Consider the following 26,412-nt stretch of genomic DNA (forward strand, 5'->3'; position numbering starts at 1 on the left):
ATAGAACATGTATATTATGTGCATGCAATATATGGAGGTAAGTGCAGTAAACAACACAGCAATTCACACATTTCACCATTTTCCCCCGTGTGAGTAACTGTAAATAATACAAAAATAAAAAAAGTAAATAATGCACTGCAAAAAATGTTTTTCTTACTTAGATTTTTTGTCTTGTTTCCATCCAAAATATCTCAAAAAAATCTTAAATCAAGAAGGATTTTCTAGACAAGTAAAAATTTTTTTTTTCTATTTTCAGAAAAAAATAGTCAAAATTAAGTGTGAAAATAATCTGCCAATGGGGTAAGAAAAATAATCTTGTTTTTTAGTTTGAAATAAGATTTTTTGGCAGATTATTTTGGTTGTTCTAAGCAAAAACTGACTTAATTTTCACTTCTTGATTGAACAGTTTTTTGATATTTTGGCTGGAAACAAGACAAAAAAATCGAAGTAAGAAATGCATTTTTTTGTAATGGATGTCTGGTTTTGTGGTCACACTGCAAAAAAAGCTTTTTCTTACTTAAATCTTTTGTCTTGTTTTCAGCCAAAATATCTAAAAATTCTCAAATCAAGAAGGTATTTCTAGACAAGTAAAAATTATTTTCTTCTTTTCAGAAAAAAAAACTAGTCAAAATTAAGTGAGTTTTGCTTAGAACAACCAAAATAATCTGACAAAAAATCTTACTTTAAACAAAACACAAGATTATTTTTGCTTACCCCATTGGCAGATTATTTTTGCACTTAATTTTGACTTGCTTTTTCTGAAAACAAGAAAATAATTCTTACTTGTCTGCAAAAAATATGCTTTTTGATTTAAGAATTTTTCTATACAATTCTATATAATTATATAGTTCTGTATAATTATATAATTCTATTTAATTATGTAATTATTTCTATATAATAAAAATCCTTCCTGATTTAAGAATTTTTTGATATTTTGGCTGGAAACAAGACACAAAATCTAAGAAAAAGCATTTTTTGCAGTGTGAACACAATGACAACAAAACCAGTCATACACTGCAAGAAAATGCATTTCTTTCTTAGATTTTTTTGTCTTGTTTCCAGCCAAAATATCTAAAAAAAAAAAAAAAAAAAAATCTTAAATCAAGAAGCTAAATCTAGACGAGTAAAAATTATTTTTTTGTTTTCAGAAAAAACTAGTCAAAATTAAGTGAGTTTTTGAAAACAAGACTATAATTTTTACTCATTTAGAAAATCCTTCTCGTTTTAAGATTTTTTAGATATTTTTGCTGGAAACAAGACAAAAAATTCTAAGTAAGTGTATGTATGGTTTGTTATAATAGGATAATATTTAGTCAAGATGTAACTATTTGAATATCTGAGGGTGCAAAAAAATCGAATTATTGAGAAAATCACATTTAAAGTTGTCCAAATGTAGTTCTTAGCAATGCATATTACTAATCAAAATTGAAGTTTTGATATATTAATGGTAGGACTTTTCCAAAATATCTTCATGGAACATGATCTTTACTTAATATCAGAATGATTTTAGGCGTAAAAGAAAAATGTATTATTTTGACCTATTGCCTATGTATTTTGGCTATTGCTACAAATATATCCGTGCTACTTATGACTGGATTTCACATGGGTTATACACAAGGTCATGTGACAATTAAATAATCATAGATTATTTACTTACGAATGCAGTCCTGATAGAATTGCTTTGCTGAAATTTTGTTGACCATATTATTGGAAAATTATTTAAGACTCTTTTACAAAATAATTAGTTAATTATTCCAGTAATTAGCCACACTTTGATTAGAATTTACATAAATTGCCCCATTTGTCCAAATAATTTAATTATTGTCACATCAATGCAATTTGAAATAAATTTTACACAGCCGCATAATAATTAGCTCCCCAGCGAGCCGTAATGAAGCAGACATTAATCTGCCCTGCAGATTTTGTCTTTCTATATATCTATCTGTAAAACAAAGCACCTCTGACGAATGGATACCTACTGCATCTCACATGGTGGTAATTGTCAAAGTTATTAAGTAAATCTTCTTTAGGAGACCCAGTTCTTGCTTTTGGATGTGTCCATATTGGATTCAGATCTTGTAAATGTTTGCTGTGGGCATGAACCAGACTCAAGCTTTTCGGCATTCCTGCATAGATTCCTCCAGCGAGAGGAGTGATTTTAATGAGGCTCTCCTCTTTAATTAGTCCTTTTCCCATAGCCATCTGTGCCTCTGTGCTACTGGGAGCACCGGTACACGTACAGAGCACGTACACACACATTCTCACACGCTCCAACTACAAAGACCATACTCACATCGAACTCCTGAGAAAAGCCATGCTGGTTGTTGGAGTACAGCTCCATGATGTGTTTGATGAACTGCCTGACTGGCACAGCCTCCAGGTCATCTGAAACACAGAACATGCATGCATCATACTACATCTGCCTATTTAAAGTCAAACATTTTGACAAAAGACAAATTGATGATAAATGAATTTAGAAATACCTAGAAATATTTTCTTCCTCATATTTAGGAATACAGGTTTATACATTTTTTTTTATTTATAATAAAAAAAAAAATATATATATAAATAAACAAAAAAAAATATATGTATATATATATATATATATGTATATATATATATATATATATAAATAATATATATAAAAAAATATATATAAACTTGCCATTTAATTATAACATTAAAGTAAAATATTACATAAAATATTAATTTCCTCATATTTAGGGGGTTGTACTTAAAAATATAATTTTAATATTAAATTATAATATTCAATTGAAATATTTTTTAGATTTTTCTCATATTTAGACAGTGGTTTATAATTAAAAAATATAAACTTAGTAATAAATATAAATGGTTAAATATTTTTATAATTTTGTAATTATTTTTGGTACAATTCTTTTTAATCACATATACTGTGCTGCTCAATATTTTTGTGGATACTGTGATTCAGTTTTTTCCCCAGGATTTTGAACTTGAAAGTTGAAAAAAATAAAAAAATAAAAATAATTATCATTTACTTGGAACTATATTAAAATCTATGAAATAAAAAATAATAATGTTAATTAATTTAATGCATCCTTGTCGGATAAAAGAATGAATTAACTTTAAAAAAAAAACGTACTGATTCTGAACTTGCATATTTTCGTTAAATATACCAAATTATTACAGATTATTTAATATTTAATATACTAATATACTTCAATTTAATTTACTGCAAAACACCACATTAATGCAATTGACACACATTTATAATTAAAAATATAAACCTAATAATATCAATAATTTATATCCAAATACAAACACATTATTGGATTATGCAATTCTTTTTAATAATATATATATTGTGCTGCTTAATAGTTTTTTCTCAGGATATTTTTATAACTTAAAAAGTAAAAAATAAATAAATAAAATAAAATAAATACATAAATAAATAAGCAGCATTTACTTATAACTATGTAAAAAATCTATGAATTAAAAAAAAAAAATTTAAATTTAAATTAAAAAAAAAGTTATTATTTTAAAGCATCCTTCTATTTTTATTTTTACTCTTATAAAAATCGTACTAATTCCAAACGTGTATATTTTCATTAAATATACCAAATTATTACAGAATATTTAAGAACATACCCCAAAACACCAGATTAATGCAATTGACAAACATTTATAATTAAAAATATAAACGTAATACTAAATTATAATTTCATTATAAAATCATATAATTCATATAAATCATATTTAGGGATAGGGTTCAATAATACATATTGTGCTGCTTAATATTTTTGTGGAAAGTGTGTGTAATTTTTTCTCAGAATTTTTTGACAAATTCAAAGTCAACAAATCAAATTAATCACAGAATATTTAGTATTGAGTTTAACATAATAAAATATAAATTAAATATAATAAATATAAACTTAACATTAAAATATTTTTTAATTCTAATATTTAGGGATAGGGGGTTATAATTAAAAATATAAACTTAGTATTAAATTATAATATTTAATTAAATTATACCCAAATACAAATACATTTTTGTATTATTCAGTTCTTTTTTTAATAATATTTTTGATATATCAATATTTTTGTGGAAACTGTGATTCATTTTTTTCCCAGGACTTTTGACAACTTAAAAAAAAATAATAATAAATAAATATAAAAAAAGCATTTACTTGTAAAAAATGTATAATGTTGATCAATTTAATGCATTTTTATTGAATAAAAGTATTAATTTACTTTAAAAAATCTTACTGATTCCAAACTTGTACATTTTCATTAAAAACACCAAATTATCTCAGAATATTTAATAATATATTAAAGAAACCCATCAGATTAATGCAATCGGCATTTCACAACACAACGCAATTACATTATTTAGTGACTGCACATGCCATGCTGCTTTTTTCAATACTCAACTCAAAACTTCAAATATTTGTCATTTCAAAACATCTACTGTCACTTTTATGGAACAATCCCCTGTGGAAAATAAAAGTAAAAAAAACCACCCTTGTTCCAAATGACAAAAGACTTTGAACCAAAATCCATCCGGCCTACTTTTGTGGCCTGACTTCCTGAGTGATGATATTTGGTCACATCTGTGTCATATAAAGCTCATCAGTTATCTATCAAAGAAAGGGAATAGACCGATGGTCTATTGTCACGTAGAATAGCCATATAAAGGTATGGTTCATTACTGCCTAGGGAAGCACACAGCTGGGACCGTATTTAAAAAAGACCAGAATCCCCTAGAGCATTTACTGCTTCGCCATTGTGAAGGATGATCAAACACACATCAATTCAACCCCCACTCTGTATTCAGTGTCTATGCAATTAACAGAAAAGATTCTGTCTTATTAAATCACCGAGACATGCACAGACAGACGACTTCTTCAATTTAACAGGGCTTGTTGATGACTTCTCTATTACAGTGGAGACATTAAACCATCACCTCAAACGGAGTTCTCATAAACATTAATGGCTAGTTTTACTTCTTTTGGCTTACAGTTATATAGACCTGTCAGTCAAGAGCTGGACTGCATCACACGGTGAGAGAGGAGAGGAAAGAAGCAGAGAGAGAAAAGAGTGGCAATAACAGCAGTTCATGCAATTTTAGAAAATCATGCACTACCCAAAGTGAGCAATCAGACTTTCCATTCGCCCACTGACAAACAGTAACGCACAGAACATAAAATATGCATCCGCTCAACAACAGAGAAAACCACAGGATGGGAATTCTTATCATTAAAAGAAGTAGTCCAGCCAAAATGAAATTTCTGCCGTTATTTACACATCCTCATGTAGTTCAAAATCAATTTGACTTTAACGTTGCAATGGAACACAAAAGAGATATTTTTCCCCACAGAAAGCCATCATCTGGGCTTGAAAGTCCCAATCCACAAGAGCATTGTGAACATTTAACAAAACACCATGGAAAAATGTACTCTGTACTCTGTTCGAAAGTTTGGGGTCTGGAGGATTATTTAATGTTTTTGAAAGAAGCCTCTCATGCTCACCAAGGCTGTATCAAAAGTCTCTACTCTGCTAAGAGAAATATTGTGAAATGTTCTAACAGAACTATCTGAATATACTTTTAAATGTAACTTATTCTTATGCTGCAAAGCTGAATTTTCAGCATCATTACTGCAGAAATCATTGTGATATGCTAATTTGCTACTCAAGCAATATTTACAGTGCCTTGCAAAAGTATTCATACCCCTTCATTTTTTTCAGGTTTGCTGCTGCCTTATGTTAAACTATTTTAAATTACTTTTTTCCACATCAATCTACACTCCATGCACCATAATGACAAAGCAAAAACAGAATTGTCACAACTTCATATATTTATTAAAAATTTAACAAACTGAAACCAATGCATTGCATAAATATTCATACCCTTTACTCAGTATTTAGCTAAAGCACCTTTACAGCCTCAAGTCTTTTTGGGTATGATGCAACATCAACTTTTGGCAATTATCTGCCATTCTTCACCTCATCTCTTTAATTGGCATGGAAGACATTTTCAGGTTTCTCTAGAAATGTTTGTCTGGGTTTAAGCCCAGGCTGTGACTGGGCCACTCAAGGACATTCACAGAGTTGTCTATAAAATATCTCAATATTTTGCTGTGTTGAGCTTTTCTTCAACTCTGACGAGTCCCTCAGTCCCTGCCAGTGAAAAACAGTCCCACAGCATGAGGGTACTACCAGCACATTTTACTTTGGGGATGGTACTCTGCAGGTGATGAGCAGTGCCTGGTTTCCTTCAAACATGATGCTTGGAATTGAGGTTCATCAGACCAGAGAATCTGGTTTCTCACAGTATGAAGGTTCTTTAGGTTCTTTTTTTTTTTTTTTTGCAAATTTTAAGTGTGTTTTCACTGAGGAGAGGATTAAGTCTTGCCACACGGCCATAAAGCCCGTGGATTGTTGCAGTGATGTTTGCTCTGTTTCTGTTTCTCCCATCTGCATGATCATGGAGCTCAACAAAAGTGATCATTAGGTTCTTGGTCACTACTCTAGCCAAGGTCCTTCTCCATCAATTGCTCAGTTTGTCCAGGAGGCCAGCTCTAGGAAGAGTCCTGGTTGTTTCAAACTTCTTCCATTAAGGGTAATGGAGGTTCCATGCTTCTGTGAACCTTCGATGCAGCAGACGTTTTTTCTGAACTCTTCCCTAGATGTGTGGCTTGATGCAATCCTGTCTCTAGCTGTCTACATTGAAGTTTTTTTACCTCAGGGCTTGGTTTTTGATCTGATATGCATTTTCAGCTGTTAGACCTTTTATTGAGACACGTCCCTGGTGAAAAAAAACCTGCTAAAACTAAAACCAAAATGTTTTACCTTTCCAAATCATACCCATTCAACTGAATTTGCCACAGGTTAACTCCACCCGAAGTAATATGAATGCTTCTGAGCTAAATTTCAACTGTCCCCTATGAGAGTATGAATACTTATGCAATGGAATCATTTAGGTTTTTAATTTTTAAGTAATTTGCGAAGATGTTAAAAACCTGTTTATTGCTTTGCCATTATGGTGTATAAAGTGTAGATTGATGTGGGGAAAATAGCTTTGTCAAAACCTATTGGGCTGGTTGGCTCCCTAAGTAGACAGCTTCCTCCTATTCCAGGATTAACTTTGCTGAAGGGTACATGTGATGAAATCAAAACTAAAGAATTCCCATGAAATGATGTAAGATATAAGCTCTTGCAGCATGGTGTATTTTCATGTATGTTTGTTCAGCTACTCACCCGTTGTAGACAGGACAGGGAAGCTGTCATTGCGGATCACTCTGGGAGAGTTTCTGTCTTCAATATACACATGTGCAGTCTGGAAGAATCTCCTATGAACAGAAACGGTCACGGTTAGTGGATTGCAGGTAATCAGGATGATTTTAGACAGCTCCTTAATTCTGAGAAAGCCTCCTGCTTCCTGAGAATTGTTGTTTGGTGATCACTTAACATCAGAGTCTAATTTACAAACCACTTTAGATGTCAAGCCGTACACTCTTGTTTGTGCTGTTTTGACCCGTGTTTCTGTTCAATAGCCTGCAATTTTAGTCTCAACTCTGATATCAGTCCATTACCACAAAAGAATGAGTATTTCAAGCATACTGTCTAAATATACTGTACAAATGACAGAATACAACTGAATCACAAGGTTTGTACACAATTTGTTTTTAAATTATTATTATTTTAGTATTGTCACAAAATAGCAATAAAAAAGAAACATTTGAAAACAGAAAATGTGCAATATTATTGTACAAGGCTTTTTGTAGATTTCAGATTTTTTTAGGCAAAATTAGTTACAATTTATTCAGTTTCACTTATTATTTAAGTATTTATTTGAAAACAGAAAATGTGCAATATATTTGTACAAGGCTTTTGGTAGATTTTAGATTTTTTTATGCAAAATGAGTTCAAATTTATTTACATTTATGAATTATTATTAAGTTTTACTTATTATTTAGGTATTTATTTAAAAACTGAAAATGTGCAATATTTTTTTTCAAGGCTTTTGGTAGATTTTAGATTTTTTTTAATCCAAAATTTAATTTACATTTTCATGAATGATTATTATTAAGTTCTACTTGTTATTTAAGTATGTATTTGACAACAGAAAATGTGCAATATGTTTGTACAATACTTCTGGTAGATGTTAGATTTTTTATGCAAAACTAATTCAAATGTATGTAATTTTTTAATTAATTAATTATTATTATTATTATTATTATTATTCACTTTCACTTATTTTTTTAAGTATTTATTTAACAACAGAAAATCTGCAATATTTTTGTGCAAGGCTTTTGATAGATTTTAGAATTTTAAATGCAAAGTTAGTTTTTTTATTAATATATTATTACTATTTATTTGAAAACAGAAATGTGTTATATTCCTGTGTACAGTAGTTAGTCAACACATTTATTTTTTTTATTTTTACAAGTGTGTAAAGTATCAGTTAATGCTTAGAATCAAAACACTGGATGAATGAATCAGCTCGGTAGACATAGGAGCTAATCGTTATTAATATAAACCTTGCAAGACTAATTTAACTAATTCTTTGTATTGCATAACATGCTGTCTTTAATAACTGGAAAATTGTCAACACCAACAAATCAAGATTATAACAGCATGACAGTAATTGCATTCAGGATCCTTAAAATAAAGTTATGCAAACTCATAATGCATAATAAAGTCTATCACTGACACATTTTCATAATTAAAATGCATTAGCTAATACAGACACCCACAAACGTCTAGTTCTCACTGTAGGAGTCATAAAATATACACGAACAGCAAAGCGATGATACCAAATATCCAGCCAAACTTTGCACATGCAAGTCCTGCTACCTTGGGATCGATCTTTTAAAAATCGAATTCTTTATTTCTTTTCCAGTGCACAAAAACAGACCCCTCCCCCATCACTTACTTTATGCAATTCCCATATCCCAGCATTTGTATAAGCAATCCCCTACCTGTACTTTATGCAGAGCAATGAGCAGATGCTAGTCATCCTTGGGAGGTGAGATAAAAAGAAAGACGGTCTGAATGTTCGCTGAGCTCCAATGAAGGAGGGGGGCAGGGGACTGAGAAGAGAGGATGGCTGGGGGACAGGAACCCCACACTAATGACCTTTTTACGACGGGGGATCTCTGGTGTGTTTAGAGACGCTTGGCTAATGGTGTAGAAGGGTCCTTCAGTGAAGTTTTGGACCCTGCGGTCTAATCCTCGAGAATGCAAAAGAGGCGAATGGTAAAAAGATAAATATATCCTCTTATCAAACCCCATCTGCGTCAACTCTGAAATTGCTTTAACTCATAGGCGATCTCGTGCGTACGTGTAGCAATGTACCGCCGAGACGAGTGCAGCATCTTTGGTCTTTAATGGGCATCTGTGAGTCTGAGCAGACTGAAAGCCTCTGAGCCATCCAGATGGATCCCTGCCTACATAAACCTCTCATTAGCCTATCGCCTTGGCAACATCATAACTTCATTTTAAGCAAATAATAGCATACTTTTCTGGTAAACACTCGCATGAACTCTGGTTAAAAGAAAACGAGAACGGAATATCTTTTGTTCACTTGCTAGCTTTGTTCTTGAAATCTGACAGTGGTGATGTCTTCACAAAGACGTTTGCCGTCACGTTCTCGGGGGAGCGGTTGCATCTCGTCACTTGTCTTCCTTCTGCTCGCTTAACAGATTGATTACCGTGCAAACGGTCTTTCATTCACTTTTACTGTCACTGATCAACCTCTTATGAAGCCGTCAAGTGATCAAATCAAACTGCTATTATCTTTTCCCTTCAAGTTGCATGATTTGTCGGCTGACGTAATTACTTTGCGATTGGAAACTTGCAGGCAAAATTGAAATTAGCAATGCTTTATAAGGCCATCTAAAACTGGTTTTGTATTTTTTTTTCCTGTTGAAACTAAAACCTTTAAAAAGTTGTTTTGGGTAACTAAAATAAATCTGATATTAAATGTAAATATCAAAAGAAAAATGTGACTTTTTTCCAGCTAGTTCGCAAGTCAACACTTCTAATTTTCAAGTTTAAGTACTAAGGTTATTACCATATATTCATAAAATAAATATGAATATTAGATAAAAACCTTGAACATGAACTTGAATGAAAATTATTATATTTGCCTTGGCAACTACCTGAAAATATTACAAAGTCTAAACTATTAAAAACTGATATCAGTGATTGAAATAAACTGTAATAAAAAAAAAAAAGAAGAATAGATGAATAACTAATTAAACCTTCAACAAAAACTGAAATGTTGGCTTGGCAATTACCTGAAATAAATAGGGGTGAGTACTAAAATTGTTGAAAATAAAAGATAAATTAAAAAAAATTATTTAATATGTATTAATATATTAATATTAGTTTATGTTTTTGTATATATATATATATATATATATATATATATATATATATATATATATATATATATATATATATATATATATATATATAAAAACAGTAAAACAGTACTAAAATGAATAATAAATAAACCATAGAAATACATTAAACAAAAAATATATGCAAAAATAAAAGCTAATTTGAAATATTAATAATTAGGGTTTAAGTTGAAGTTTTACAATTACTAAAATGAAAAATAAATAAATAACAGGTTAAAAAGAACACATTCAGAAAAATATCAATTCAAAATATTAATAAATGAGGGTTTAAGTTGAAGTATTACAAATACTAAAATGAAAAATACCTAAATAAATAAAAAATGACAAATGATAAAGACCCTGAAAATATATAAATACATTAAAAATAAATAATATATAAATATATACAAAAATAAAAGCTAATTCAATAAATTAATAAATTATGGTTTAAGCTGAAGTACTACAATTACAAAAATTAAAAATAAATAAACAAATAAAAATAAATTAAACATTAAAAAAATTTCATAAATACATTAAAAATAAAAAAATATATACAAAAATAGAAGCTAATTTAAAATATTAATAAATTTGGCTTTGAGTTGAAGTATGCTAAAATAAAAAAAGCTAAATAAATGACAAATTATTAAAAAAACTATAAATATATAAACACATACACATACATACATTGATATTTATGTAAGATTTATATGATATATAAATATGAATGTTACATATTTTTTAAACATACATGTATATGTATGTGTGTGTATATATATATATATATATATATATATATATATATATATATATATATATATATAAACATAAATCTGATAACTCGATCTGACAGCCCTTTAATTAACATTACAATAATAAACTTTATAAAACGGTTAGTTCCATTCCTCAATTCTGATTGGTCAGCAGCTGTGTCGTATTCATGATACAGCACTGCTATGACCGCTTCACTCAACGGTTTTGTGTATCATTGAACTCCCTTAGCAGCCACCCTTAGCAACGTAAACACAGCTGCAGCAGTTAGGGACTACTTTTTACAGCGGAAGGCAGTTAATGATTTTACTTTATGAAAACATACAACTTAATATATATAAATTAATATATATTTTTGATTTTAATATTTTTATTGTGTGGTAACCGTTTTATAAAAGCAATAAGGTACTTGAGGCCGTGCTGTATCGTGAATAAATCACGGCTGAAGGGGTTGCCTAACAAGGCAACAGCCATGATTTATTCACGATACAGCATGGCCTCTCGTACCTTATTGCTTAAGTATATTACTAAAAATAACACTGAAACTGTAATAAAATACAAAAAATAAAATATAAATTATTTAATTATAAATAAACAATTTAAATATAAAAGCTTTCAGTTTTATCTTTTGTGTGTTCACATTTTAAACTATACACTCAAAGAGTCAGCTTCACAGATTGGAGCACAGCTGGGTCCCTCCGCACAAGACTCATGGTCCCTAGGGGGCCCGCAACCTCTTAGCTCACATTCAGACACAAGGCTGAACAGGAGGATGGTGGTATTTGGCAGGAAGCTCCATAGGAGGATTTTAATTCGGTTACCATGGGGCTGAGAGCGGTCCGGGAGAGGGCGGGCAGATGGGGCTGGGACTCTCCAGGGAGCTGAGCCAGGTTTATAAAGGCCAGTAGATGGAGCCGAAAGAGGTAGATGAGGTGTGGATTCAGGGGTCAGAGCGACCTTACACTGTTTACAAACCAGCCACAACCATGACCAGACGCATCAACTCCACAAAACATGTTGTCATGAATATTAATCAGGTGATGCATCCGTTCACAAAAAAAATGCTTCAAAATGAGGCTGAATGTGGAAGCTGTTACAAGATTTGGAATTTAAATGAAGAGAAATGATTTTAGATTCCGAGGATGATCTAAAAACAATGCGCTGGTCAATAGCCATTTCACCTCTGCCTTACAAACTGTGGTTTTTCAGCAGTGTCTTACCTCCAGTAGACCAGGACAGCCAGCAGCATGATCAAACAGAGCAGTGTCAGGGCAGAGACCACCATCAGGGGGATGATCCACTCCATCCGGCTGGATGATGACACCGGGTCTCGGGTGACAGTGGAGATGCTGTTCCTCTCTGCATGGTGGTCAAAGACCAGGGGAAGATAACAAATACAAATGGAAGCGTTTTAAACCATTTTATAGTAGATTGACAGAGTCTATTTTGGTATAAATGCTTGCAATTGCATTCATACATATTCAACACAGCTATTTTTGCACAATTATCTCCCTTTGCAAAGCTTATTACAACTATAAATTTGAATATAATATTATATATTTTACAATAACCCACATACAGTCTTCATTACATTACATAGAACTACTTTATATTCCGTTTCCGATGATTTATTTTGATTATATTTATATATTTCTAATTATTTAATTGCATTTTATTACATACACACACATTTAAAATACATATTTATTTCATAATAATATTTACATCCACTACCCTTTAAATGTTTGGAGTTTTTTTTTTCCTGAAAGAAGTCTCACCAAGGCTGTATTAGTTTGATCAAAAATACAAACACATAGTTTTCTATTTTAATTAGTTTTAAGATAATTTTTTTTTCAACAGTCATTACTCCCGTGTTTTTAGTTTTTATTATCAATGCCAAAAAATAGTTGCTGTGCTTAATATTTTCGTGGAAATCGCAATGGTTGTTTTGCGATTCTTTTTCAAATTTAAAATTAACATTTTGAAATAGATTTTTTTTGTAATAATGTAACATTTTACTGTCACTTTACTATCACTTAATCAATTTTATGTGTCCTTAATGAATAAAAGTATTAATTTCTTTAATAAAAAAAATCAAATTTTTTATATATATTATATTAATACATATTGATATATATTTTAGTATAATTAAAGGTGATATTAATTATTTTTGCACACAATTTGGCACCACTAATATTAAAATTTAGATTTCTGTTTTTTTTGTCCAAATAAAAGTATTAATTTCTTTCATAATTTTTTTTATTTAAAATTAATATTAATAGTACTGTAGTACAGTTTATTATTCTTTAATAAATTTAGTGCATTCCTAATGAACAATTTTTTATTTTTAAACATTATGTATTATTACATTTTGACAGTTATTTTAAATTTTACTAGTCTATATATTTATATAATAACATATTTTAGTATAATTTAAGGTGATGTAAATTCTTTTTGGGATACAATTTGGCACCACTAATATTAATATTAATAGCACTGCCCTTTTTTCAAATTGTAATCAATTTAATGTGTCCTTAATGAATAAAAGTAATAATATCTTTCATAAAAATTGCAATGTTTTTGTTTTTGAATTTGAAAATGTTTGCCCATAATTTATTTTAACATTTTGACACATATTTTATATTTTACTAGTCAGTATATTTATACATATTAATCTATATTTTAATATAATTTAAGGTGATATAAATTCTTTTTTGAACACAATTTGGCACCATCAATTTTAATATTAATAGTACTGTCTTTTTCTCAAATTATAATATATTTTTAATGCATCCTTGATGAATAAAAGTATATTTTCCCTTCATAAAAAATTATGTATTTTTAAATTTTGACACCTATTTTATCTTTTACTAGTCAATATTTTTATACATTTTTAAGGTGATGTTAATTGTTTTTTGGACACAATTTGGCACTACTAAAATTAGTACTACTGTATAGTAATAGTAATACTACTGTCTTTTTGTCCATTTGCACATTATTGCTGTTGCATTGAGCTTTCGACTGCAAGCCTGTAGCTCACCTACCAGTGTGAATGAAGTATGGCCAGTGCGCCTTCTCCTCATTGGTGAGTTTGGTGGTCTCTGTCGAGCTGGAGGGAATCTGCATGTCTGCAGTGTCATTATCCTCGAACCATGTTGGTTTTGATGAATCCTCACCAGAAGGCCTCTCTGTGGCACGAGGCACCTGCTCTTCCACTATTCTAGGAGCCAATGTAGAGTTCTCAGTCTTACCATCATCTCTCTCTCGACCACGCTCCCTGTGTTTTGAAGTCGGGACAGGGGCAGTTGGGTTTTGGGCCACTGTCTTGTCCTGCTTTTTGTCCTTGCCTGTCACATCTTTCCCCTTTTTTTTCTTCTCCTCTTCTCCCTGTTCATCTTCGTCCTCTTCCTCCTCCTCTTCTTCTTCTTTCTCTTCTCTTTCACGGTCTTCTTCCTGTTTGTTATTTGCTTCAGTGCTGTCCTCAGAGGTCAGGATGCTGCTGTCAGACGGGGTGCTTTTGGCTGTGGGAGTGGCTGGGTGCTGAGTGGGCGTGGGGCCTGAGTCTGTAGAGTGGGTTGGCCAAAAGGATCCGGGGAGGGAAGAAATCACACTGCCACTGAAACCCAGTCCTGCCAACAGAGTGCTGGTCACCACAGATGCTACAGTGGCCTGTCCACCGCTAGATGGAGGCCCCATTCCTGTAGCCATGGACACGAAGGAAAACGGAAGGCCGGCGGATGTCCAGGTAGAGGAGCCTGAACTTATAGGAGCCATGTCTGCTGAAGATGCAGGGGAAACCGTGGGCTAGAATAGGGTGAAAGAAGAAAATATGACTTTTTCCGTGTTTAAGTGCTATAATCAGGTCCCCGGTGCATCTACCAAGCCAGAAAACATGAAAAACAACACCAGTGACTATTTTGGTGAGCCTTTCTCTGCAATCTTGTGAAAAAAATGAGCCGCCCTCGTGACATAGAAAGGTTATCTTATTATAATATTACCGTTCCTTAATCTGCACGTTTCCACCCACGGTGTCGCCATTTTGTTTTTGCAAGCGACAATGGTGTACCAGTTCTAATGCCTTTGCAAAAGTTTGAGCAAAGCATGCTAACTGTTCTGTCTTTGGCTAAACAGAACACTATTTACATCCCAGCCTAAGAGCAGACAAGAGAGCAGTGGATGTATTGATTTATTTACGCTGCTGCCACACAGATCTAAGCTGTTTACCTTTACAGACATAACCGACTGTTTTTGTAACTCATGTGTGTATTTAATGGCGCTTTCCACTACACAGTACCAGCTCGCCTCAGCTCGCCTCGGCTCGACTCGACTCGGCTCTGTTTGGTTTTCCACTGTGTAAAAGTTGTACCTGTACCGGCTTCCAGGTACTTTTTTTCGTACCACCTCCGGCGAGGTTCCAAGCGAGCTGAGGCGAGCTGAGGCGATACTAAAATGTGACGTGAAAACACAGCAGACTGCTGATTGGTCAGAGAGAATCGTCACTATTCACTGCGTCATCATTGCACGCGCCAGCAATAGTATCCAGAATAACCCCGCCATTTTTAAAAAGTTTGGCCAGAGATTGCGTGACATATCCAATCCATTACATATTATGGCAACTCGGAAGAATACGCCGTGGTCAAACGAGGAGGTGCAGACAGCGGGTGTGTGTCGCGTAGAAGATTACATCACGGCAGTTTCTTGCAGCGTCGCTATGACAACCAGGTACTATTGTGGAGGTACAGGTACAACTTTTACACAGTGGAAAACCAAACAGAGCCGAGTCGAGCCGAGTCGAGTCGAGCTGGTACTGTGTAGTGGAAAAGCGCCAATACATAAACTCGTGTGCATTTTGAGAGTTTAAGCGCAATAAGACATGAAAGAGAACTTAGTTTAGTACTGACATGCTTTGTGACAGACACTTTCTGTGCATGTTCTTCGGATGTGTGCGCTCAGAAAACAGTATGTTTCTGATTCCACTTAAAATAGGCATTTTCGAAATGATATAATTAATGATCTGCGGGGTGTTTTGAGCTGAAGCTTTACAGACCCATTCTGAGGACACTCTCTAAAGCTGGATAGTTTCTTATGTTTTAGTGAAAGTGAATTCAACAATATCGTTCCTCTGCTATTCTTCAAAATATAGAATGATTTTTTTAAACTATATCTTTATTGTTATTGTTATACAGTTAAGGTCAAAATCCCCCTTTCAGAATCATTAAAAATGTTAATTATTTTAGCAAAATAAGAGGGATCATACAAAATGCATGTTATTGTTTATTTAGTACTGACCTGAATATGATATTTCACATAAAAGACGTTTACATATAGTCCACAAGAGAAATAATAGTTGAATTTATGAAAAGGACCCTGTTCAAAAGTTTACATCCCCTTGATTCTTAATACTGTGTTTATACCTGAATGATCCACAGCTGTGTTTTTTTATTTAGTGATAGTTGTTCATGAGTCCCTTGTTTGTCCTGAACAGTTAAACTGCCTGCTGTTCTTCAGAAAAATCTTTCAGGTCCCACAAATTCTTGGGTTTTCTGGCATTTTTGTTTATTTGAACCCTTCCCAACAATGACTGTATGATTTTGAGATCCATCTTTTCACACTGAGGAGAACTGAGGGACTCAGTTACAGACTATTACAGAAGGTTCAAACACTCATGATACTCCAGAAGGAAAAACGATGCATTAAGAGCCGGGGGTGAAAACTTCATAAGATCAGGGTCAATTTTACTTATTTTGTCTTCTAGGATATATGTATCTATGTTCTGTAGCCTCTGAAGGGCAGTACTAAATGAAAAAAAAAAAAAACTCTATTCTGTTCAAAAGTTTTCACCCCCCGGCTTAACGCATGGTTTTTCCTTCTGGAGCATCAGTGAGCGTTTGAACCTTCTGTAATAGTTGCATATGAATCCGTTAGCTGTCCTCAGTGTAAAAAGATCATACAGTCATTGTTGGAAAGGGTTCAAATACACAAAAATGCTGGAAAACCAAATAGTTTGTAAAAAAAAATCTAATTTTTAATGAATCTGAAAGGGGGATGTAAACTTTTGACCTCAACTGTAGTTATCATTATTGGTGTGAACAGGCCTTAGAAATTATTAAACCAGTTACCCACCATTCCAGTTTTCACAATCCTTGTCCCCTCGAATATCCTTGTGGTGTTTGCTTGAAGAATACATCACACAGAATGACAATTAGTTCTAGTGAAGTACTTAAATAGCAGCAGTAATTGATCCATCTTGAAATTTTAAGAACAGAAGCCCACTTAGAATCTGACAAACCTTTGAATAATAGTGTTTGGCTGAAGTCACTGCGCTGGTCTCTCTGACATACAGCTTGCACTCTGAACAGATACAGGACATCTGGAGACACGAGGTTGATGACTGCCCTCTGTTGGAAACATACAACACGCCATACATTTTAATTTAAAACACTACAACACATAGATGGCACAGATAGAAACTGGATACCTTCTGAATAACTAATGCTGCGTTCCAGGCAGGTTTTTTAACTGGTAAATCACGACTTCAAACCACGACTCACGACTTTGTAGCGTTCCAGGCAAGTCACGCCAAACAGCCTGGGCACATTTATAAATTATTGTTATTTTTATATTATTATTAATATGATTGCAACGCTATATTGTCCTAAGCTCTATTTTTCCTCCGTGTGCCACTTGCATAAACACCGCACGCATTAGGGCTGACATTGTTGTTTCGCGGGCTATGTCACGTCCGAACTCGGAACTGGGAGTACATCGATCTAGTACGAGTTCACGAGTGGAAAGTCCCGGGTTTGACTGCCGTTCCAGTGCACTTTCACTGGTAGAAGGTTGGAAAAACACGGGTTACGGGTTGTCTGGAACGCAGCATAATACTACCTTTGCAGTAATGTGCAGTATTTTGGAATGCCTAGATAAATGCTACCATTTTTATTTATTTTTTTTGAAAGAAATCAATATTTTTATTCAGCAAGGATGCATTAAATTGATTAAAAGTAAAAGTAAAGTACATTTATAACGTTACAAAAACTTAAAATGTTAAAAAAAAATGCTCAAATTTTTGAACTTTCTACTCAAAGAATCCTGATTTCTCATTCTCATTTATCATGATTTCTACAAAAATATTAAGCAGCACAATTGTTTTCATCATTGATTATAATAAGAAATGAGAATGATTTCTGAAGGATCATGTGACAGCTATTCTAAATTAATAATAATGTTTCACAATATTACAGTTTTTCCTGTATTTTTGATTAAACACATGTAACTTTGGTTAGCATAAATCATTCTAAAAATTAAATAATCTTGTCAACCCCAAACTTTTGAATAGTACTAGTGTACATTTGTGACCCTGGACTACAAAACTAGTCAAAGCGTCAATTTTTTTTTTTTTTTTTTTGAAATTTTGAAATCTAGAATTTGAGGGTGCAAAAAAATCTAAATATTGAAAAAAATCGCCTTTAAAATTGTCCAAATGAAGTTCTCGCATATTACTAATCAAAAATTAGGTTCTGATATATTTACATAGGAAATTTAAAAAATATTGTCATGGAACATGATCTTTACTTAATATCCTATAGCTACAAATATACTTGTGCTACTTAAGAACAAAATAACCATCCTTTTAAAATGGACAGCAACTGCTTTTGTGAATCGTGAAAACAAAAAACAAAAAAACATTTTTGAAAGATTTGTCATTGCAAGAGCATTTCATTAGACAAAAGTTTGTAATAAACCTTGAGCAAGAGGTGAAAGCATTATTATTTAAATTAATTTTGCAGGAAGAAATGGTAAATTGGTGTATATCTGCTAAAAGTCAACTTCTGAGTGAACAGTCATATATAGACAGGCTCAAAGCTAGCAGACCCTGATTAAACACCACAAAACTCCAATTTTGATTTCAAGCTGTCTTCAATTGACCACAATTAAGTCTAATTTACTGATTCTGAATGTTGGACACAGTCAGAGTTGTCCCTTTAACAGCGACACACAAATCCAAAAACCTCATTACACAACACAAAGTGAGCGGATGTAAATCTGACAAGATCTTATTTCCCAAAAACTGAAATGTCAAAGTAAATTTGACATCTGCCATTATTATTTGTATAAATTGACACTTATTTATTGCAGTGTCCTGCTCGGTCTTTCAGCGATCCTCGGTGTCCCAGAAATAGATGGATATTCATTTGAATTTCATATACCCAAAGTTGGTCTTGATTCGCTGGCGCAACCTGTGACTGGGCTCAAAATTGAAATAAAAATGTAAATGTAGAGGCAAAAAAGATGAGGGAGTCATGATGGGATGTAGAGTGAAAGAAAGTAATTGGACTTTAACCGTGGCAGTTATATCCCTCAACTAAATCCAAATCTAATTTGACCAAGGCTAAAAAAGACTGACAGCGCTCATCAAAAAAAGTTCCTTCAACTGGCTGGACACTGTCTTGTTGTCATGGATACTGCGTGTCTACGGCCACTCCAATAAGGTGACTGACAGACATGGGTGTAAGTCATTCATTAGACTTGAGGGAAGAAAGACAAAATGCTGTCCAAGTCCATCAAATCGATTTGAGCAGTCCATCCATCAGAATTATGAGGGAATGCTGGGGGCCAGATGACAAGGCTCTGGGCACAGGTTCAAGTTACTGTTTCAAGGGTAAAATTTAGATATGTTTTCAAATGTTTAAATTAAATGGATTATTTAGCTCGTAATGCCAATCGGGCCAGCCTTCCATCCTCACATCGCAAGTCTTATTAATCTCTTTCATTGTACATAACTGCTGACAAGTCTGGGCACTACAACACGTCTTGAGATCCTGGATTTGTAATAGTGGAGGTGTTCCATTACATCTTACACTCCTGTCTAGCTCAAGAGTCCTCAACAGGGGGTCTGTGACCCCCTAAGGGGTCCATGGTGCTACTGCAATTTTATTTTATTTTTTTACTTATTTGGGAAGCCATTACATAAATGCATGAAACAAACTTGGAATGTAGTTATTTTTTAACTAAAACTAAAAGACATTTAAATAAATTAAATAAAATGTAACATTACACATTTTAATACACTTAAGGCTGCATTTTTTCCCAGCTGATGAAGAAAGGTCTTATCCAGCAAAACGATTGGTCATTTTCTAAAAAAAATAAAAATGTATATACTTTTTCACCTCAAATGCTCGTCTTGTCTAGCTCTGCGTGAATTCCGGTTCATGACAGTAAGGGTATGTCGAAACACTCCCATCTCATTTTCTCCGCTAACTTTAAAATTGTCCTGCATCGCTGTTTTTTTGTAAAGGGTGTTTGACCTTCTTTGCATGTTCACTTTGTAAACACTGGGTCGGTACTTCTGCAGCAATGTAGGATGACTTTTAAAGTTGAAGGAGAAAATGAGATGGGAGTTTTTCAACCTACCCAGACTACACAGAGTACGCATGCACATGGCAGAGCTAGATGAGATGAGCATTTGAGGTTAAAAAGTATATACATTCTAATTTTTTTTTACCGATTGTTTCTCTAGATAAGACCCTTATTCCTTGGCTGGGATCATTTAGCATTTAAACTGCATTTTGAATGTACAAACTTGTGGACACCATTGAAGTCCACTATATGGACAGAAATCCTGAAATGTTTTCCTCAAAAAACATTATTTCTTTACGACTGAAGAAAGAAAGGAATGAACATCTTGGATGACAACGGGGTGAGTACATTATCTGTAAATTTTTGTTTTGGAAGTGAACTTCTCCTTAAATAAAGTCCTCCTGAAGCGAATCAACGCGCTTTGTAAGAAAAAATATCCATATTTAAAATTTGCGCATACACGTGCGAATGGCGTTCCAGCGGATGGCGTAGGACGTAGACATAACTGAGTTTTAAATATGGATTTTCTCTTACACAAACGCATTGATTCGCTTCAGAAGGCCTTTATTAACACTCCAGAGCCATGTGGAGCACTTTTTATTATGGATATATGCACTTTACTGGACTTTAAAATCTCAACAGCCATTCACTGCCATTATAAAGCTTGGAAAAGCCAGGACATTTTTTAATATAACTCTGATTGCATTCATCTGAAAGAAGAAAGTCATATACATCTAGGATGGCTTGAGATGGAGTAAGTCATGGGGTTATTTTCATTTTTGGGTGAACTTTTCCTTTAATGCTCTGTGGAGTACTTTTTATGATGGATGGATGTACTTTTTTGCACTTCAAAATCAACACCCATTCACTTTTACTGTAAACAAGACAAACTTATATCTAAAAGCATAATTACGACAAACAAGACATTTTTGAGATTGACCGTGATTTCGTTTTGTGGTCAGTGGCTGGTGAATGGGAGTACTAGGGGCATAAATTTGAGCGCATCAAAATCAATATTTTTACAACACTAAGAAGGCTCAACACACCATGAAACTTTGCTCGAAGTATCACCTGGGTCTCTACACATGAACTCGAGCATTGAGAACATTGTTTGTGTACACAGAGTTTACTAAAAAGAAAGTTTTCGTACAACTCACTTACACTGTTTGGGTTTCCGCTCGCAGCCGTCTTGCCAGTCAAGAGGTGTCGATCTCCGAATGCGAATGAATGGACTCCATAGGACGAAATATTAGGCTTATATGAGGCTCTTTTTACAACTAGAAGGTTAATATTGTTTTCCTCTTGCGACAAAACAACAAATTAGCCGTGCATTTATATGGAAATATGCTTTAGGAGCTATCCATCCTCGCACTCGGAGATCGACACCTCTTGACTGGCAAGACGGCCGCGAGCGGAAACTCAAACAGTGAAAGTGAGTTGTTCAAAACCTTTCTTTTTAGTAAACTCTGTGTACACAAACAATGTTCTCAATGCTCGAGTTCATGTGTAGAGACCCAGGCGATACTTCGAGCAAAGTTTCATGGTGTGTTGAGCCTTAGTGTTGTAAAAATATCGATTTTGATGCACTCAAAGTTATGCCCTTAGTACTCCCATTCACCGGCCATTGACCGCAAAACGAAATCACGGTCAATCTCAAAAACGGCTCGTTTGTCGTAATTATGCTTTTAGATATAAGTTTGTCTCGTTTACAGTAAAAAAAAAACAGCCCAGGTTGCATTTTGGCAATAGTTATCCTTTAACCAAAGTTGATGGTCTAGCAGTGTTTAAAACACTTGCGCCTTCAATCTATTGCAACCTCAACACAGTGATTGAATTAATGGTTGAGCTAAAACCAGGACTAAAACAATCACGGCTGTGGGAATGAGGTTTGCGGTGGCTGACACTTTGAATGTACTCTTCTGTAATAATCAAACTGCTTTGCCTTTCATTGTCGGGAGCCTTACCGTGCTGTGTTCACCGCTCTGCGTAAAGGTCTTTTCAAAAGGCATTTCATCCTTCACCCAGCTGTAGGAGACAAGGAAGCCCACTATAGGCGGGTGGTAGACAGCTGACGGTCTGTCCCAGGTCAACACAAGTGCAGTTCTGTTTAGAGGATGGACCTTCATGTTGTCAGGGATGCTGCTGCAGACTGGATGGGGAGAGGAGAAGCAGAGCGATGAGATAAGACTGATAAAACAAGGAGGAAGCAGGTACAGTTGTTCTCATTTGATTAGGGATGTGTGACTAGAGATAAACGGATGAAATTATGGCTCTTCTGCAGTGGGAGCCGAGCCAGATCTCAGCCGCGCAGGTCCACGACTGCAGCCCCCAGGTGAAGCTAAATCTTTTATTGCTGTCTGACTCACCAAAGCGTTCTCACTAGAAACTGCTTCAAAGTGGAAAATAATACATGAGTTCATCTCAATCTGCCTCCAGGCTTTCAAACAGCCTTGCAGTGAGTGCACGCATGCGTGACTTTGGCGGCTTGCACTGCTGTGGACACAGTAGGACTTCTGAGTGCATGTGTGCGTATGTGTGTGATTGTCAGTGGTGGAAGAAGTACACCAATCATGCATGTCAGTTAAAATGCAGATACAATGATGAAAAATGAACGCTGTAAAAGTACACTAGCACTAGTTTTTAAAGAAGCCTGCATTTATTTGATCCAAAACAGTAATATTGTGAAATATTATTACATTTTAAAATAGTTGTTTTCTGTTTTAACATATTTTATACTGTATTTTTTTGCACCCTCAGATTCCAGATTTTCAAATAGTTGTATCTCTGCCAAATATTGTCCTATCCAAACAAACATACATCACTGGAAAGCTTATTTATTCAATTTTTAGATGAAGTATACTGGTTTTGTGCTCCAGGTTGACAATTTTGATTTTTAAATGGGTGGAATGTACCACTTCCGTTTTTTTGCGGGTTAATGCAATCAACATTGATAATTAAGAAATATTTCCTGAACCCCAAATCAGCATATGAGAATGATTTCTGAAGGGTCATGTGATAAAAAGCAGAATTTTTAGCCTTCTGTGTCACATGACCCTTCAGAAATCATTCTCACATGGTGATTTTGGGGCTCAGGAAACATTTCTTATAGTTATTATCAATGTTGATCACATTTTGCCTGTGTCGATTAACCCGCAAAATACCGGAAGTGGTGCATTCCACCCATTTAAAAATCATAATTGTGAACCTGGACAACAAAACAAGTCATAAGTCATAATTTTTTGAAATTGAGATTTATACTTCAACAAAAACTGAATTAATATGAATAAGCTTTCTATTGATGTATGGTTTGTTAGGATAGGACAATATTTGGCCGAGATACAACTATTTGAAAATCTGCAATCTGAGAATATTGAGAATATCACCTTGAGTTGTCTAAATAAAGTTCTTAGCAATGCATTTTAATCAAAAATTAAGTCTGATGTATTTACAGTAGGTAATTTACAAAATATCTTCACGGAACATAATCTTTACTTAAAAAAATGATTTTTGGCATAAAAGAAAAATCAGTAATACCCGTGCTATTTATAATGGTTTCGTGGTCCAGGATCACATATGCACGAATCTGCACAGACCACAAAACTTATCAGACCTATTTGGATTTTACACAGAATGCTATATTGCTATACAGTGATATGGATGAGATACAGCTTTACAAAGCTCAACAGCTCTGGCCCAAGCAGTGATATGAATTAAAGACAATTGGCTATTTAAAACAGGGGCGGGATTGCTTGATACTGTATGTCCCGCCTTGTCTTCCTGTTTTAGTTGAATTTATGTCAACACGTAGAATAACACTGTGTGTTTCAAAGCTGAATAAATAAGGATAGGACAATATTTCAAAATCTCGAATCTAAGGGTGCAAAAAAATAATGATATAAATATAAATATGACAGGAAATTTACAAAATATCTTAATGGAACATGAACTTTACTTAAAATCCTAATGACTTTTGGCATTAAAAAAACGTTATAATTTTTACATACATGATTTACATAATTAATCAATTAAATCACAATTAACTGCATATATCAATATTTACCAAAAAAGCCCTCCTTACCCATTCCACTTAACTTAAACTTAAAATTTAAAACTCAACTTAAAATATAAAAATCCTTATAGCCTAATTTATGTAAAGTACAGCAGGTGTGATTAAATTTATAAAAAAAATAGAAATTAAATTATATTACATTGATAGCCCTAGAACTGCTATTTAATCTAAGCTATTGTTTACAAATCCACTGCATAATAAAAATAAAATAAAAATAAAAGTAATTGGGTAAATATAATTTGCTAATGTTGGTTAATACTGGTAGTACTGTTGATTTAATGTGTGTTTTTCACTGTAGAGAGAAGCAAAGGTATTATCACACACACAAAAAACTCTGTATTTCAATGGCTATTGTTTTCAACTTCCTTGTTACAGATGTCTCAGACATTACAAACATGAACTACGTTAGTTTTGCAGCAAAAATAATCCTTTTCAAATGTGACCACAAAACCAGTCATAAGGGTACATTTTTTTAAACTGAGATTTATAGATCCACTATTTGAACATTTGTATACTGAGGGTGCAAAAAAAATCTAAATGTTGAGAAACTCACCTTTAAAGTTGTCCAAATGAAGTTCTTAGCAATGCATATTACTAATCAAAAATTAAGTTTTGATATATTTATGGTAGGAAATATACAAAATATCTTCATAGAACATGATCTTTACTTAATATCCTCATGATTTTTGGCATTAAAGAAAAATCAATAATTTTGACTCACACAATGTATTGTTGGCTGTTGCTACAAATATACCAGTGCTACTTATGACTGGGTCACAAATGTGCATGATCAGGCTTTCTAGCAGGTTTTTAGCTATTCAATCCCATTGAATGTAATACTGCTGTGTGATGTGACAACCACAGCAAATCTATATGTGAAAAATTGCAGATTAGAATGAAACTGCTTCACCAACATAAGCAGCCCAAGATTGCCTGGATTACATGCATCATTCTAACTTCATGTTTTTCATATTAAATTAATACCTTTTAAACCCAAAAGTTGTTATTAATTATGACTACAGAACTGCTGAAAAGGCGAGCAGACGTAATTGCACGATTGACGTCACTTATCACACAAATCATTTGGTGGGCCGTGTTTTTGTCAAGCTGGGCGGACCGCATAAGTGGCGCTTGATAAGGTCATTATGCCGAAAGCCTCTACTCTTAATGTGTGTGTATCAGCATTAGCGACCTGTCAACAAGCCTGTGATAAACACGTCTGTGAAACGAGAGGCAGATCGCAAGAACACAAGGAGTGAAACGAGGACGAGGGGGTGATTAGTGAAAGGGCATCTGCTGTGGAAGTCGGCCTCGAGAGCTCTGTTAGCACGGGTGACTCAGCGAGAGCCCATTATTTTCATCAGTTCAATCATCAGCATGCTAATGACTGCCGCCATTACTGTCCGGCAGAGATAACACACAGTCTGATGATTCAAATTGACTCTATTCTCATGGCGGTTCTTTGGGTTATGTAGTCAACAAGCTAAGATGTCAGCACTGGGTACAGAGACGGTAACATGCTGAGCTTGACAGGTATGTATATTACATAGCATTTTCTGCAATTACAGTACAAAATAGGGCTTTGACTGGTTTAAAAATGAACTATTTATTATTTCTTTATCAACAAGTGGTCAGTAAAAGGACATGCTTGTCCTACAGAAAATGTAATTCTATGTTCTACATTTGTTGTATTTTGTACAGGTTTTATATGAGCTTTGTATTTTTTTTTTTCAATTAAATACCAAATGAATACATTAATAATGGTTAGTAGGTACTGATAAACTTTTATTTCACATAAATAAAAAGAATATTATTTTTTCTTACAACTTT

At 33.6% G+C, this 26,412-nt stretch overlaps 1 protein-coding gene across 1 annotated transcript in view; it reads right to left on the reverse strand.

Moving 5' to 3' along the window:
- ca16b (carbonic anhydrase XVI b) overlaps positions 1-26,412 on the reverse strand; it is a 134,276-nt gene that overhangs the window by 16,727 nt on the left and 91,137 nt on the right. Inside the window, exons 9-15 of the mRNA XM_073851284.1 lie at positions 22,478-22,662; positions 17,443-17,551; positions 17,277-17,326; positions 14,198-14,957; positions 12,374-12,512; positions 7,237-7,328; positions 2,294-2,385 (exon numbers count right to left, since the gene is read on the reverse strand). Coding sequence (XP_073707385.1) covers positions 2,294-2,385; positions 7,237-7,328; positions 12,374-12,512; positions 14,198-14,957; positions 17,277-17,326; positions 17,443-17,551; positions 22,478-22,662 — 1,427 coding nt within the window. The remainder of the gene's footprint in view (positions 1-2,293; positions 2,386-7,236; positions 7,329-12,373; positions 12,513-14,197; positions 14,958-17,276; positions 17,327-17,442; positions 17,552-22,477; positions 22,663-26,412) is intronic.

The sequence above is a fragment of the Garra rufa genome, chromosome 12 (assembly GCF_049309525.1).
Source record: "Garra rufa chromosome 12, GarRuf1.0, whole genome shotgun sequence".
NCBI classification, from domain to species: Eukaryota; Metazoa; Chordata; class Actinopteri; order Cypriniformes; family Cyprinidae; genus Garra; species Garra rufa.